This window comes from Cuculus canorus, chromosome 12 (genome assembly GCF_017976375.1).
Source record: "Cuculus canorus isolate bCucCan1 chromosome 12, bCucCan1.pri, whole genome shotgun sequence".
Classification (NCBI taxonomy): Eukaryota; Metazoa; Chordata; class Aves; order Cuculiformes; family Cuculidae; genus Cuculus; species Cuculus canorus.
This window is the reverse complement of record NC_071412.1, coordinates 1,043,374-1,057,757: the sequence shown is the minus strand read 5'-3', so window position 1 is coordinate 1,057,757 and position 14,384 is coordinate 1,043,374. Positions and strand designations below refer to the sequence as shown.

Below are 14,384 nucleotides of genomic sequence, written 5' to 3'. Positions count from 1 at the left end.
AGAGAATCTTGGTTTCCCACTGTCTTGAAATAGAAATAAATTGCAGTTTGTCGTAGGTAAGTACAGCTTATAGTGAATGAAAGGTCTGTAGTAAATGTTACTTGAGAATTATTGATTACACTGTTTTAGGTATCAGGATCTGTTACCACTTCAAATCTTGTAGCTCTTCCCTTTATGTTCAGCTTCTTCCCTCCGTTAACTCTTTTTGTGGTTATGTATAATGACACAAATTTCTTACATGGCTTAAATTTACTTGCAGCTTGTGATTGGTAAGGATAAGGTTAATGAATTTAATTTCTTGTTTCTGAGGATGTAAAACTTCACTTTACTTTCAGGCCAGTAAATGAGTAGCTCCCTCGTGGTGTTGAAAATGCCAAGCTTTTGGAGAAGTTGAGATGAAGTACAATATTGATTTCCCTAGGAAAGCAAAATGGTGAGAATTGTGAAAGGAGTATGCCAGGATACAAAAAGCAAGTGAGATCTTGGTTGATGCTTCTGGGACTCCTTCTGCCATGGAATGGAGAATCTGGCTTGGCAAGTTTACAATCATTTAGGGATATCTTCGTTGTAACACAACTTTGCTTTTACTAAAGTGGTAGTGTCTTTTTTATGTATCTGACTTGAGTAGAAAGGGACATGGTCAAATTGTCTCTTAAGATTTAATAATTCCCTTCTCTTTGGTGATAAATGTGAATATTTTGAAGTAAACTTCATTTGCTTGCAATGTCAAATCATACTTGGACAGTTCTCTCAATCATATGGGTTAGTTTTTACCTTCTTAAAGAACTCTTAAATGATACTGTGGTTATCTTATTTAGTAAGACTTTCAATTCATGTACACTTGAATTTATGACTAAATGTGAAAAGAGGGCATGTAACGTACAAAAATGTTAAGGAACCAGTCGTTTTGGCATCTCTTACATGGTAACATCGTGTACCTCATGTGAATGCATCCCAGAGTCCTGAGGGAATTGGCAGATGTGGTTGCCAAGCCACTCTCCATGGTATATGAAAAGTCATGGTGACTGAAAAATCTCTGGTGACTGGAAGAAGGGTAACATTGTGCCGATTTTTAAAAAGGGTAGAAAAGACGACTCTGAGAACTACCGACCTGTCAGCCTCACCTCTGTGCCTGGGAAGACCATGGAACAGATGCTCCTAGAAGCTGTGCTAAAGCACATGGAGGACAGGGAGGTGATTAATGGCAGCCAGCATGGCTTCTCCAGGGGCAAGGCCTGTCTGACCTACTTGGTGGCTTTCTGTGATGGGGTAACCACAGCAGTGGACCCAGGAAAACCAACAGATGTGATCTATTTGGACTTCTGTAAAGCCTTTGACACGGTCCCCCACAACATTCCTCTCTCTAAATTGGAGAGATATGGATTTGATGGGTGAACAGTACGGTGGATAAGAAACTGGTTGGTTGGTCATATTCAAAGAGTAGTAGTCAATGGCTCAAGGTCCAGATGGAGATGCGTGAGAAGTGCTGTCCCTCAGGGCTCCGTACTGGGACTGGGTGCTGTTCAATTTCTTTATCAGTTATATTGACAGCAAGATTGAGTGCACCCTCAGCGAGTTTGCAGGTGACACCAAGCTGAGTGGTGTAGTTGCCACACCAGAAGGACGGGATGTCATCCAGAGGGACCTGGACAGACTGGAGAAGTGGGGCTATGAGAACCTCGTGAGGTTCAACAAGGCCATGTGTAAGGTCCTGCACCTGGGTCAGGGCAATCCCTGTTTTCAGTGCAGGATGGGGGATGGTGTGCTTGAGAGCAGCCCTGCGGAGAAGGGCTTGGGGGTGCTGGTTGATGAGAGCATGAGCCAGCAGTGTGTGCTCGCAGCCGAGAAAGCCAACCATGTCCTAGGCTTCATCAAAAGAAGCGTGGCCAGCAGGGGAGGGAGGAGATTCAGCCCCTGTATTCCTCTCTTGTGAGACCTCATCTGGAATGCTGTGTCCAGTTCTGGGATCCTCAATGTAAGGAGATGGAGATGTTGGAACAGGTCCAGAGGAGGCTACAAAGATGACTGGAGGGCTGGAGCATCTTCCCTACGAGGACAGGCTGAGAGAATTGGGGTTGTTCAGCCTGGAGCAGAGAAGGCTCGGAGAAGACCTTATAGAGACCTTTCAGTACCTGAAGGGGCTACAGGAAAGCTGGAGAGGGGCTATTCATAAAGGCTTGTGGTGACAGGACCAGGGGGAACGGGTATAAACTGGAGAGGGGCAGATTTAGACTGGACATTAGGAAGAATTTCTTCACAGAAAATGAACAGGTTGCCAAGGGAAGTTGTGGCTGCCCCATCCCTGGAGGCGTTCAAGGCCAGATTGGATGGGCCTTGGGCAGCCTGATCTAGTGGGATATCCCTGCCCATGGCAGGGGGGTTTGAACTGGATGATCTTTAAGATCCCTTCCAACCCAAGCTATTCTATGATTCTATGAATGACACTGACTTTTCCATTTGGTAGTACTAGTCCTTTTTTCTCCTTTTGTTAATCTTTAATGTCAGGGCTTATATTTAGCATTTTTAATAACTATTATGCTGAGCTAAAGCACTGAATAGTCCTGATAAATAATGACTAACTTTACAAACAGGTAGCACGCTCGGTTTTCTAATAGCTTCTAGGAGCGCATCTACAATTTGTTTTAAACCTATGTGCACTGATGTTCTCTTAAAGCAGTAGGAGATGTAAAAAGATCTTTCTCCTCCCTTCCTCTGTTTAAAAAAAAGAATATACCTGTTTATGGTCAAAACTAGAATTTTTTTATTTCCTGATGGAGCTCATTTATGTCACAATTTTAAGAGGTCTGGTTTTCCTTTTGTCCATTTTTCCAAGTTTATCTCTTGCGATAGTTGTATGGGTTACCCAACAAACTCCTACCATTCTTTTATGGTTGCTTTCATTACAAAAATAAAACCAACCTCAAAACAATTTGGTTTAAAAAAAATACTAAATAGAAGTCGAGATGTACTTTTTGAGTCCAAATGGTACCAGCAGATGCACAAAACCTTTTTACTTTGTTTGAAGGATATTCCAGATAAAATACTTGAATCCCCTTGGGTTTATTGTTGGACTTGATGATCTTAAAGGTCTTCTCCAACCTAATTGATTTTGTGATTTTCGTGCCGTAATTAAATCTTATGCAATATAAAATAATGCTTGTATTAAATACAGTGAATGATTGTGACTTCGACATTGTGAATTACCAATACAGAGTTTTGTTTTGTAGAATGTAGGCTTGTCTTCTGCAGCCCAGTATTTAGATTAAAGGCGTGGTTGTCAGTGCTTTATCAACTTCATACTTGTAAGCATATACTTCTCAGTTGAGTCTGTGCTGTCACTCAGCGAGACCTGGATGCAAGTTGTGGGGAGAGGAACCTAAGGACAAGTTCAACAGAGGCAAGTGCAGAGTCCTGCACGTAGAGAGGAATAACCCCATACACTAGCAAAGGTTAGAGATTGACTGGCTGGAAAGCAGCTCTCTGGAGAAGGACCTGGAATTCCTGGTGGGCAGCAAGCTAACCATGAGCCAGCAATGATCCATTATGGCTGAGAAGGCCAATGATATCCTTGGCTGCATGGAGAAGAGTGTGGCCAGCAGGGCAAGGGAGGCTCTCTCCACCCTAGTGAGGCCACGTCTGGAGTCCTGCGTCCAGTTCTGCGCTCTCAGGCTCAAGAAAGACAAGGAACTACTGTAGAGTGTCCAGCGGAGGGTCATAATGACGATGAAGGGACTGGTGCATCTCTCATGAGTGGAAAGGCTGAAAGATCTGAGTCTTTTCAAGCTGGAGAAGAGAAGACAGAGAGGATCTTATCAATGCTTATAGGTATCTAAAGGGTGAGGATCAAGAAGGTGGGGCCAGACTCTTCTCAGTGGTGCCCAGTAACAGGACAAGGGGCAATGGGCACAAACTGGAGCACAGAAGTTCACCTGAACATGAGGAAGAAATTCTTTACTGTGAGGGTGACGGAATACTGAACGGGCTGCCCGGGGAGGTTGTGGAACCTCCTCTGGAGATATTCAAAACCTGCCAAGACACATTCCTGTGCAACCTGCTTGCAGCCTGCTGGAGGTGAAACTGCTTTAGCAAGGGGGTTGGACTAGATGATCTCCAGAGGTCCTTTCCCACCCCGACCATTCTGTGATCTGTGAAATCCTTTGCCTATAAATAAATAAAATGCAGCACTTCATTGTGTTAAATATCCTTAACTAATGTCAATAACATAGAACAGGTTATGGCAGCGAGTAAAACTCCGTGTCTGAATTTTAATGAAGAACTGGATCCAAGCCGTAAGAAATATTGGGTTAAAATAAATGAAGAATAGTGTTATTTGTTAGTTGTGTATTTAAGCTTTTTAGCTTCTAAATCACTACAGTTTTAATCTTGTCTTTTTGAGAAGTCTTAGACTTCTAAAATGCTAAGTTTTGGAATATGGGCCTTTATTCTTGTGTTTCGTGGTCATGATGGTGACCTCTCTTGCAGCTAGTGTTCTGTTTCCATGTTATCTGCAGGCTTTCAGTTCTGGGCTTGTCACATTTAAACAGTATTGTTCGTTTTGCCCTGGATTTCTGGTGAGTGGTACATTCCAGAATTTGAGATCTCAACAAGACAGCAATTATTAATTTGTTTTTCAAAGTTGACAATAACCTTTCTGTCTATTTCTAGCTTAGCTGCCCATTTGCAATAGCCATAGCACTTGGTATTCTTTCATATCAAGGAAGTCAGAAATAGATGTGAGCTTTTAGCCAAGATTATCCTGGAGGCGTAAGGATTTTGGATAGCTACTCACGAGACTCTCAAATGTGTTGTTGTCAGAGAGATGAGAATTCTTCACCTGCTTTACTCTTGCCTTTTACTAGGTTTAATGCTAGCTCTGTAGATTTTTAATGGAGTTTCTTTCGCTTCATGGTTTGAGCAGTAGTCACGCTAGCTGGATGATGGAGAGAAGTCTCTCAATTAATAAAACTGAAGATAGAACATATGCCAGAGAAATGAAAGGTGTAGTACTTTCAGGGCAAGAACTATGCAATCTGCTTGTCTTTGTCTAATAGTCCCTTCCCTCTTCCCCCTCCAAATGAGTATATGGAAACATATGAACAAAGCAGTTATGAAATTAAACAAAAGGGAATTATCCCAATAATAAGTTATGTACATATAATCCATCTAATAGGTGCATTAGGCTGTTTTAAGTATTATTCTTATGAAGCCAATACTTAAACCTTTATTTGGAAGCTTTCATGTACAGCTGCTACAGTGATTTGTACGCTAGGGATGTTTCTCAAGTTCAGTGGGCTTTTTTGAGGCTGATATTTTAGTGAAAGGAATTGGATTTCAGTTATTTCAGATGTTATATTTCAAAGAAGGTAGAACATAGACTGATCTTTACTGCACTTGCTGGAGGGAATTAAAAAACAGATCACGAAGCTTTTTCAAAGGAAATGAGAAACTTATTCCAAGTTCTCTTATGTGCCCAACTTTCTGGAATCAACTTCAAAATTGAGGAGTAGGTGTGGGTAATTTAAGAAAAATTGGTGATAATAAAATAATTTAAAGAGCAAATTTCATAAATCTGAGGCATTTTTAGTTCAACATGTCAATTTTTCTAATAAAAGAGACAAACCCAAATAGCCTTAATTCTGCTCTTTGGAAGTGCTGCATAACAATCGTGTGATTGTAATTGAGCCATTTTTAAGATTTGTGGTGCTTGGGTTTTTTTTAAGTTGTATTAGAATTCTTTCCACATTCCATCTGGTGAGCTTGTTTTAGAGATAATAGGCACTTCCTGGTTTTAAATGTATTATATATGCATTTACTTGTCATTCCTTAATACCTGATAATTTTGTGGATATTTTTGAGCAGAAATGGGAGAGGTGGAGACTGGAACATCCTTTGTGTATATTATTTTAACTTCCTGGTTTTTAAGTCTGTATTACAAAGAATTTGCAGTATTTATTATTTGACACACAGCGTCAATTTAAAAATAGAAGATTTACTAGCACTGATAATACTTTCCTCAGTTATACTGAGTTTAGAGGGCTGTGTTTATGGCAGTGAGTTATGTGACAATGTGAATAAACAGCGCAGTATTCTGAATTCCTAAATCTTTGATTTTTTTCCTAGCCTGCTGTTGGGAGATGTTGCAGAGTGGCAGGAGCTGCTTAGAAGCATTGAGCATACTGGTGCTGGCTGGTTAATCTCATGTTTCCTGTGTCCAGTGTCTCTGACTCTTTACATTTTTTGGGTTTTTTTCCTCTCCTCATTGACAGGAAAGCAGTTTGTAAGGAGGGCAACTGGAGTGATTACTATGAAAAGTTTTGAAGTAATTTTCTTCTAAATGCATCAGGTTTGTTTTAAAGCTGCTGAGTTGCTATCAGTGTAATCGTGAAGATTGACAGATTGTAGTTCAGAATAGACCATCAGTTTATATTATTTATGTAGGCTTGAATAATTAATGTTTTGGTAGTTCTGAAAACTGAATGAAATTTGAACAATAAGATGTGTTGCCGTTTCTGATAAGAAAAGAAGATCGAGTATTAGGATCATGTTTGTTTCTAGAAAACTTATGTAATATTTCTTAAAATCCATTAGTGCATATAAAAGAAAAGCAAATATGGCAGTTCTTTAGGACTTGTCAAAGTATGGTGTGTGTTTGTTAATAACAGCGGTTCAGTTATCAGATTCTTAATCGCTTTCACTATTTCTCCATTTGCCCGAGTAGCCATTTATTCTGCTCTGTCCCTTTAATTGCATATTAATAGTCTTGGCTCGTGTGATTTTACACTAATCATTTTCAGCAGTTAAAGATGTGATTTTTTTGGTTTTTGCCTTTGCTTTTCATTTCACATATAATAAATACATCAAATGATAATTCTCTAGAGCAAGGAAAAACAGGACTATAAAGAGGGGCTCAGTTTGGTAAGAATATCTTAGTTTAGTTGGAATGTTTTTCCCACTGATTTAACGGTAATACAACTGATTCTCTTTACTGAAGGGTGACAAGACACCTGTTTGTGTTTTTAACTGTGTGTCAGAATTATGTTCTCTACCTTAGAAATGTTGGTTTTCTGTTTCAGAACTCAGCACAGACTTTTATTCAAATATAAAGTATATTTCATCATCATAACTGCACATTTTCTTTGGGTGTTTAAGATGTCAGTTTGCCTGTAGAGGCAAACTATATAGCTTCTTAAAAACATGATCAAATATTTTTCTGCTTCTTAGTAAATGTACAGTCTTTATCGTGAAGGTTACTCTGATGCAAACGGTGTATAGTTTTTTAAAAATAAACTTAATTTTCTCTTGAACGTTTTTCAACTAGTAGTTAAAAACAAGTAGTTTAAACGTGTGAGTTGTAATTACTTAATCTGGTTGTGAAATTAACCCAGGAAAGGTCTTGTAACCGATAACATCGCCATCAGCCTACATCTCTTTGTGTTTCAGAGAGGTTGGTTTGTGCAAACCAGAAGACTGAGATTGTTCTTCAGAACAATTGTGCTTTTACCCTTAGTTCTATTTCAAAAGTTTCGTAGGTGAAACTATAAAATCTGGGCATTGCTCTACAATATCTAAATACTGATTCTTAGAATAAATAATTATTCATAACTTTATTGTAGGCACAGTTTACCTTAAGTTATACACTTGGGACTTTTGTTTATTGTTTTATTCCCAATTGACAACACTTATTAGTAGATTTTATTGCTGTATCTTTTATGTGCTAGTATTTTTGAGGGCAGTGTTAACCCATGAGACTGTGTTTATTGAAAAACTCCACATCTAAAAGTAATCCTAAAAGATAAGCTGGTAAATGTAGGAATGTCCAGTTAAGACTGTATGACAGAAGAAGCACATTTGTTTTGTGAAGTATGATGTTTTTCTTGGCAAGATGTGCTTGAAAAGTATCTTTATGTCCATTTTTTAGCTTACTTGTGTGATCCTAGTGTGCTAATCAGTCTGCATTAACTTGAACCCTGATGAGAAAGCAAATGCAGAATCAGGACCATAGAATTATAGAATCCCTGGTTTGGAAAAGACCTTTGAGATCATCAAGTCCAACCGTACCTGTCCACTACTAAATCGTATCCCTAAGCAGTTCATCTCTCTGCCTTTTAAACACCTCCAGGGATGGTGACTCAACCACCTCCCTGAGCAGCCTCTGCCAGTGCTTGAGAACCCTTTCCGTGAAGGAGTTTTTCCTAATGATCCAGTATGAACCTGTCCTGGGGCAGCATGAGGCCATTCCCTCCTGTCCTATCACCTGTCACTTGGGAGAAGAGACTAATACCCACCTTTCTACAAGCTTCTTTTAGGCAGTTATAGAGAGCAATAAGGTCTCCCCTCGGCCTTCTCCAGGCTAAATAACCTCAGCTCCCTCAGCTGCTCCTCATAATAAGACTTGTTTCCAGCCCCTTTCCCAGCTCCGTTCCCTTCGCTGGACGTGGTCCAGGACCTCAATGTCTTTTCTTGTAGTCAGGAGATCTATTAAGTAGGAAACACATTTGTCTTCTTATCTCTCTTAAAGCCTCCATCCTCATTTTTAGTTCAGCATAAATAAATATTTCTCCATTTAGAAATTGTTACTGATTCTGTCACTGTGCTCCCTCTTTCCCTTTTCCTCCTTGTGTGTTGCACTGAGCGGAGCTAAAGTGCAGAAACTTTGTTTGGCAGGCTGAGAATGTGGTGTAAAACATGTCATGTCAGAGTTGTAATCACTGTCTCTTAGCAGCTAGACTGATCTCGTGATCTGGTGAGTGCTGGAGAACGGTGACTGGTCCCTGACACCAGGTGTGGTGTTACTTAGCGCAGCTCAAATTTAGAGGCAGTGTGAAGGTCAAATGATAAAAAGATTGTGATATCACAAATCTCCCTCAGTGGAATTTGCATGTGCCGGTGGAGTTGGCCTGTGAACCTTCACAGTCGGGGCTAGAACATGCACAGCGTTAGAACAGCACCTAAAAACCAGTTTGTAGATGTAGCCTCTTGGTTTGTTGCAAGCAGAAAAGGAACAAAACCAGTGATACTCTAGGAAGGTTGATATTCTGTGGAGATGAGTAGCTACATTACGTGTAATGCCAAAAGAACCAGCTCCTAGTTTGTATCTGAAACTGGAAGTTGTCCAGTTATTACCAAAAGTTACATAAATATTGGCAATATTGGGAGGGTTCTTGGGAATCTGAGAAATTTCATTAAATTATACTAATCTGAAGGAGAGATCAGAGCAATTGATAGAAACCCGAACAAAAAGAGAAAGGTGACTTTGGATCTCTGATCTGTGCTTTTTCATTGTTCTTCCATTCCAATAAAGTGAAAAGACAGTCTGTGTCTCCACAAGCGCTAGGAAGCCTCTATGTGGGGGTTTGCTGGGTTTTGTTAAAGTGAAACAGCACGTGTTTGAATAAATCAGTTGGTGTTGGAATTGGAATGGTGTTGTTCAGGTAGTGTAGTGATAGATACATCATGCAGTTTATTGCCTTTCATCAGGGGACTGTATTAAAATTATTGTTTTATTTACTCAAAGATGACATTTTTAAAATCAATATTCAGGTATAGGTCAAACATCCTCTAAAACATAGAGGATGTTTTAAAAACGGAAAGTGAGATGTATTTTATTTCAGATCAAGACAGTTCTCTTATTTCAGAGAAGTGTTCGCTTTAAAATATTTTTCAATGACAGATACTAGATTCTAATCCCATAAAGGTAATTACATATGTCAGTGTTTGTGTGTGACAAGTTCAGCTTCCAGTAGTTGCGAGATTATGAAAGCAGTAACATTTTCCTATTTCAGTATTATTAAGCTCTACTGTACATGAGCTTTTAAAAAGTAGTTGATGTATGGCACGACAGAGGAAAACTTGATGCTCCACCCCCTTTTTATTAGGTGTCATTTGAATCGGTATGCTGGTCAAAATAATACTTAAAATGTTCAAATACACTTAACCTTAAAGATTCTGTGATTTCTTTTTAATTTGGTTTACTTTTTTAAAGAGTTCTTTTAAGTTTTTTAAAGCATTCTTGTAAGATGCTACAAAACAGGTAGTCTGTGCAAATGGGAAATGTCAAATTAGTTCCTTTTCCTTTCTTTTTTTTTTTTGATTTTTAAGCATCAGAAGTAGCATTCGGGTTTTTAGGCAGATTTTCTGAGGGAGTGATGATTCCTTAGATCATGTTATGTGATCAGACTTGCTACTAACAGTTGCTGGGGTACCTGCCATTCCAAAGCTGGAACGTGTAAAGTGTCCCTTGTGGATTTCTTTTTCTGTTCGGTTTGACCTTCTGCATAAGAACATTTCGTGGTATTGGGCAATATTAGAACCATCGCTGCATGTGGATCTGCAAGTCATGCTTTTGGTGTGTTGTTTGACCTACCAGCCACAGAGGGAATGCCTACAAACTTAGCAGGATTGAAGAGATCTGTTTTCAATTTCAACATCTCTTACAGATAGGCTTATAGTGACTTATGAGAAAACAGGGAGCCTGTTCTGCACTCGTTGAATAGGGGCAATGTTGGGATTTTTTGCCTGTTCTGCCTATAAAATCTTTGCAACAGGAACTGCCGCTTGTGTTTTGGTCAGTCTTCAGCACAGCAATCGCTGAGAATCTTTTCTGTGCTGCTGTAATATAAATAGCAAATTTTTGTGGATGTCACAATGAATGGCTTTGATTTTTACAGCTAAAACATTGTAAACAAGTTTTGCATTGGATATCTTGATCTGGTACCTTGAGTAATAGTAATGGCAGCTTCAGTCTAAATGTGATCAGTAGTAACTGATTCTAGCTTTGGAGTATAGTTCTAAAAACACTGTAAAAAGGATAGGATAAAATAATCAGATTTAAATTGAAATGGAAACGGATTTTTAGTGGTGCTTTGCTGTCCCTCAAACATGCTGCACAGTCTCCTTTTACTCAAGATCCACTTTTGTGATTTCCCTTTGATTTCCGCTCCTCTCCCATTCCTTAAACCTCAATTTGCATTTCATCCTTGGCTTCTGGATTTGTTAGTATTGTCTCTTTCACTCCCCGATCAGCCTATTTTATAATTTCAGAGTTTGAAATTGAGAAATTTGGCCTTGTGGAAGTGTAAAAGGACTAAAATCCAACAAAAACAGTTAAGGGTAATGAATGATAGTAAGAATCTTAAATTTAGCTTTTTTTCAATTGAAATTAATGCCAAATTCTATCGAAACCCAATATAAAACGTGAAATCTGGGATGCAGTCATTTTAAGGTAATGCCTCTTGGATTATTTGGAAAGATCACTTTTGTCTCCAGATCTTGCCTTCAGAATTTAATGTGATTTGTCCTAGGATTTAAAATTTACATTGCAGGTCTTGAGCTATTACAACCTGGGTGTGTTTGCAAGGAGTTATCAAGGCATATATTAATGTTTCATTTTAATTTTTAGGCAATATGGACTTGAATGAAAAATTACAAGTTGGACTACAGAAATTAGTGTGACCGTTAATTTACCAATTAATACCAGTATCTGGTGTTCCAGTGCTGTATTCATTTAAATTATAAACTTGTTACAAAAATCTAAATTCATGTTTTACTGGAATGTGACTGTTTAATTAGCAAAAATTATCAGCTAATGCAATTGTAAAAAATCATTTCTTTTAGTTTTAGAGGTTTTCTTTTTGCTTCTGCATAGGGTCAGCTTTACCTGCTGGTGACAGACCAGGGCTTTCTTACGGAAGAGAAAGTTGTCTGGGAGAGCTTACACAACGTGGATGGTGATGGAAATTTCTGTGATTCTGAATTCCACCTACGGCCTCCATCAGACCCCGAAACTGTCTACAGAGGGCAGCAGGATCAGATAGATCAAGTACTGGATTTGTGCTTTTCTGTTGTAGTTTTCTGGTTGCTTGTGACTACATGTAATAATTACTACTTGTTTTGAGCAATACATACGTATTCTCACATAGATGTGTACATATGTACGTATCCTGGGCTGCATCAAAAGCAGCGTGGCCAGCAGGGGAGGGAGGGGATTCTGCCCCTCTGTTCCTCTCTTGTCAGACCCCATTTGAAGTATTGTGTCCAGTTAATCCCCAGCATAAGAAGGATATGGAGCTGTTGGAACGAGTCCAGAGGAGACTACAAGGATGATCTGAGGGCAAGGATGATAGGAGGACAGGCTGAGAGTTGGGCTTCTTCAGCCTGGAGAAGGCTCCGAGGAGACCTTAGAGCAGCTTCCAGTATCTGAAGGGGCTACAAGAAAGCTGGGGAGGGGCTGTTTACAAAGGCTTGTGGTGACAGGACAAGAGGCAATGGAGATAAACTGGAGAGGGGCAGATTAGAATGGACCTAAGGAAGGATTTCTTCACTATGGGGATGGTAAGGCCCTGGCCCAGGTTGCCCAGGGAAGTTGTGGCTGCCCCATCCCTGGAGGTGTTCAAGGCCAGATTGGATGGGCCCTGAGCCTTCCGATCCAGTGGGTGATGTCTCTGCTCATGGCAGGGGGGTTGGAACTGGACGATCTTTAAGGTCCCTTCCAACCCAAACTATTCTATGATTCTGTGTACTGATGCATATATGTGACTACACAAAATTCTTTAAATATTGGGGTTTTCAGAATTGCTTCTTTGAAGTACTAGCATGACTATAAGGGAGAAAGGAGTAAGACCAACCATGAAGAGTTGGAAAATCAGATTTTAATCTCTTGGAATCCACTCCTGCAAGGAACTTATTGAGGTGAAATGTCACATCTGCCTTGTATACGGAAACAGAAACAGCACTGCGAAGCTTCTCCCCCTGGAGCAGATTCATTTCAGCTCATTAATATTGTCATAACTGAACTTTGCCTTCTGATGCCCGCTTTGCTGAATGTAGGACAAAAACCATAGAAGTTTGTCTGATAGTGGTTATTTGTTATGCTTAGCTATATGTAATACTTTCCGGAAGTCTTGTCTGAGACAGGACGTATTTGCACCAGCTAAAGCTTAAGCACATAGCACCACCAGGGTCCTTGAAAATCTTACATTCTGAAAAAGCAAAATAAGTTCATCTTTATAATCATCACCATTAATTTTTTTTTAAATGATAGCAAAACATGAATAAACAGATGTTTTTTAATAAATTCCAAGCACTGTATCTCTCTTGTAAAGAATCTGGCAGAGATAACAGGGCTAGTCGCATCCTGAGTTGCTGTCTGTTTGGATATAGCCAAAACTACCTTTTGATTTTTTTCTTACCCGCGTAGGAGCTCAGTGTTCCTTACTGATGAACTCTTGACAGTGTTCAGTAGAGTGGGGACAGATACTCTATCATGCATAAATCTGTGTGTTAATTAACAATAGTCAATTACAAAGAGACAGCTTCAAAATCTACCTAGTATTGGTATGAGCCGGCACTGTCTGTCTTTTGCTGCTGCCAGGTAATGGGACTTAAACCTGGAAGTAATTATTTTTTTTATGAGCTTTTGTGTTTTATGTGCTGTGATGGGGCACTGGGGAAGGAGAAATGTAAAGTAGCTGTTATCAGCGTTTCTGCCATTCGGGTTGTGAACAAGTTCTGAAAAAAATTACTGTTTTCCATGAGGGTAAATGTAGTTAAAGATGAGGCCGGGGGAAAAGGGAAGGTACTGCGGAGCTGGACGTACTGAAAAATTCACTTGATATGACTTGGATTCTTTTTTATGTGAAAGAGCATTAATATCAAGTTTACTGTTTAGGATTATCTGATGGCATTGTCTCTACAACAAGAGCAGCAAAATCAAGAGATCAACTGGGAACAGATCCCAGAAGGCATCAGTGATCTAGAACTAGCGAAGAAGCTCCAGGAAGAGGAGGACAGGAGAGCTTCTCAGTACTATCAGGAACAAGAACAAGCAGCTGCTCAGGTCCAGGTAAGAAAGGCAATGTCACAGAATATGATCATGACTTCTAAGAGAGGATTAAGTTAATAGTTATAGTTATACAGACACATCTGGTTTGTGCATGTTTTGGACTGAAAGACTGCTGTTTCCATTCTGTATAGAAAGTGAGGAGATTAGTATAGGAACCATAAGAAATGTTATCATTGTTTGCATGTGCATGCAGATATGGCAGTTGCTGCAGCTTCCTCACAGAGGAAGGAGGAGGAGCGGGAGCGGGTGTTGATCTCTCTGGTGATCAATGGTAGAAGCAGAGGGAACGGCACGATGATGCGCCGGGGAGGGTTAGGTTGGAAATCAGGAAGAGGTTCTTCCCACAGACAGAGTGTGGTGGAGCACTGGAACAGCTCTCCAGGGAAGCAGTCACAGCACCAAGCCTGATGATATTGCAGAAGCATTTGGCCAACACCCTCAGAACACAGGGTGTGAATGTTGGGATTGTCCTGTGCAGGGACAGGGGTTGGTGTCTATGATTCTTGTTGGGTCCTTTCCAACTCGGGACATGCTATGATTATAT

General features: G+C 39.8%; 1 protein-coding gene across 4 annotated transcripts in view; it reads left to right on the top strand.

Annotated features, from left to right (window-relative positions):
- Positions 1-14,384, top strand: part of MINDY2 (MINDY lysine 48 deubiquitinase 2) — a 35,089-nt gene that overhangs the window by 15,635 nt on the left and 5,070 nt on the right. For all 4 annotated transcript variants that reach the window (XR_008451951.1, XR_008451950.1, XM_054078205.1 and 1 more), the window contains exons 7-8: positions 11,645-11,818; positions 13,667-13,840. Coding sequence is in view for 2 of the 4 variants with exons in the window: in XM_054078205.1 (XP_053934180.1) it covers positions 11,645-11,818; positions 13,667-13,840 (348 nt within the window). In the remaining 2 variants the exon portion in view is untranslated. The remainder of the gene's footprint in view (positions 1-11,644; positions 11,819-13,666; positions 13,841-14,384) is intronic.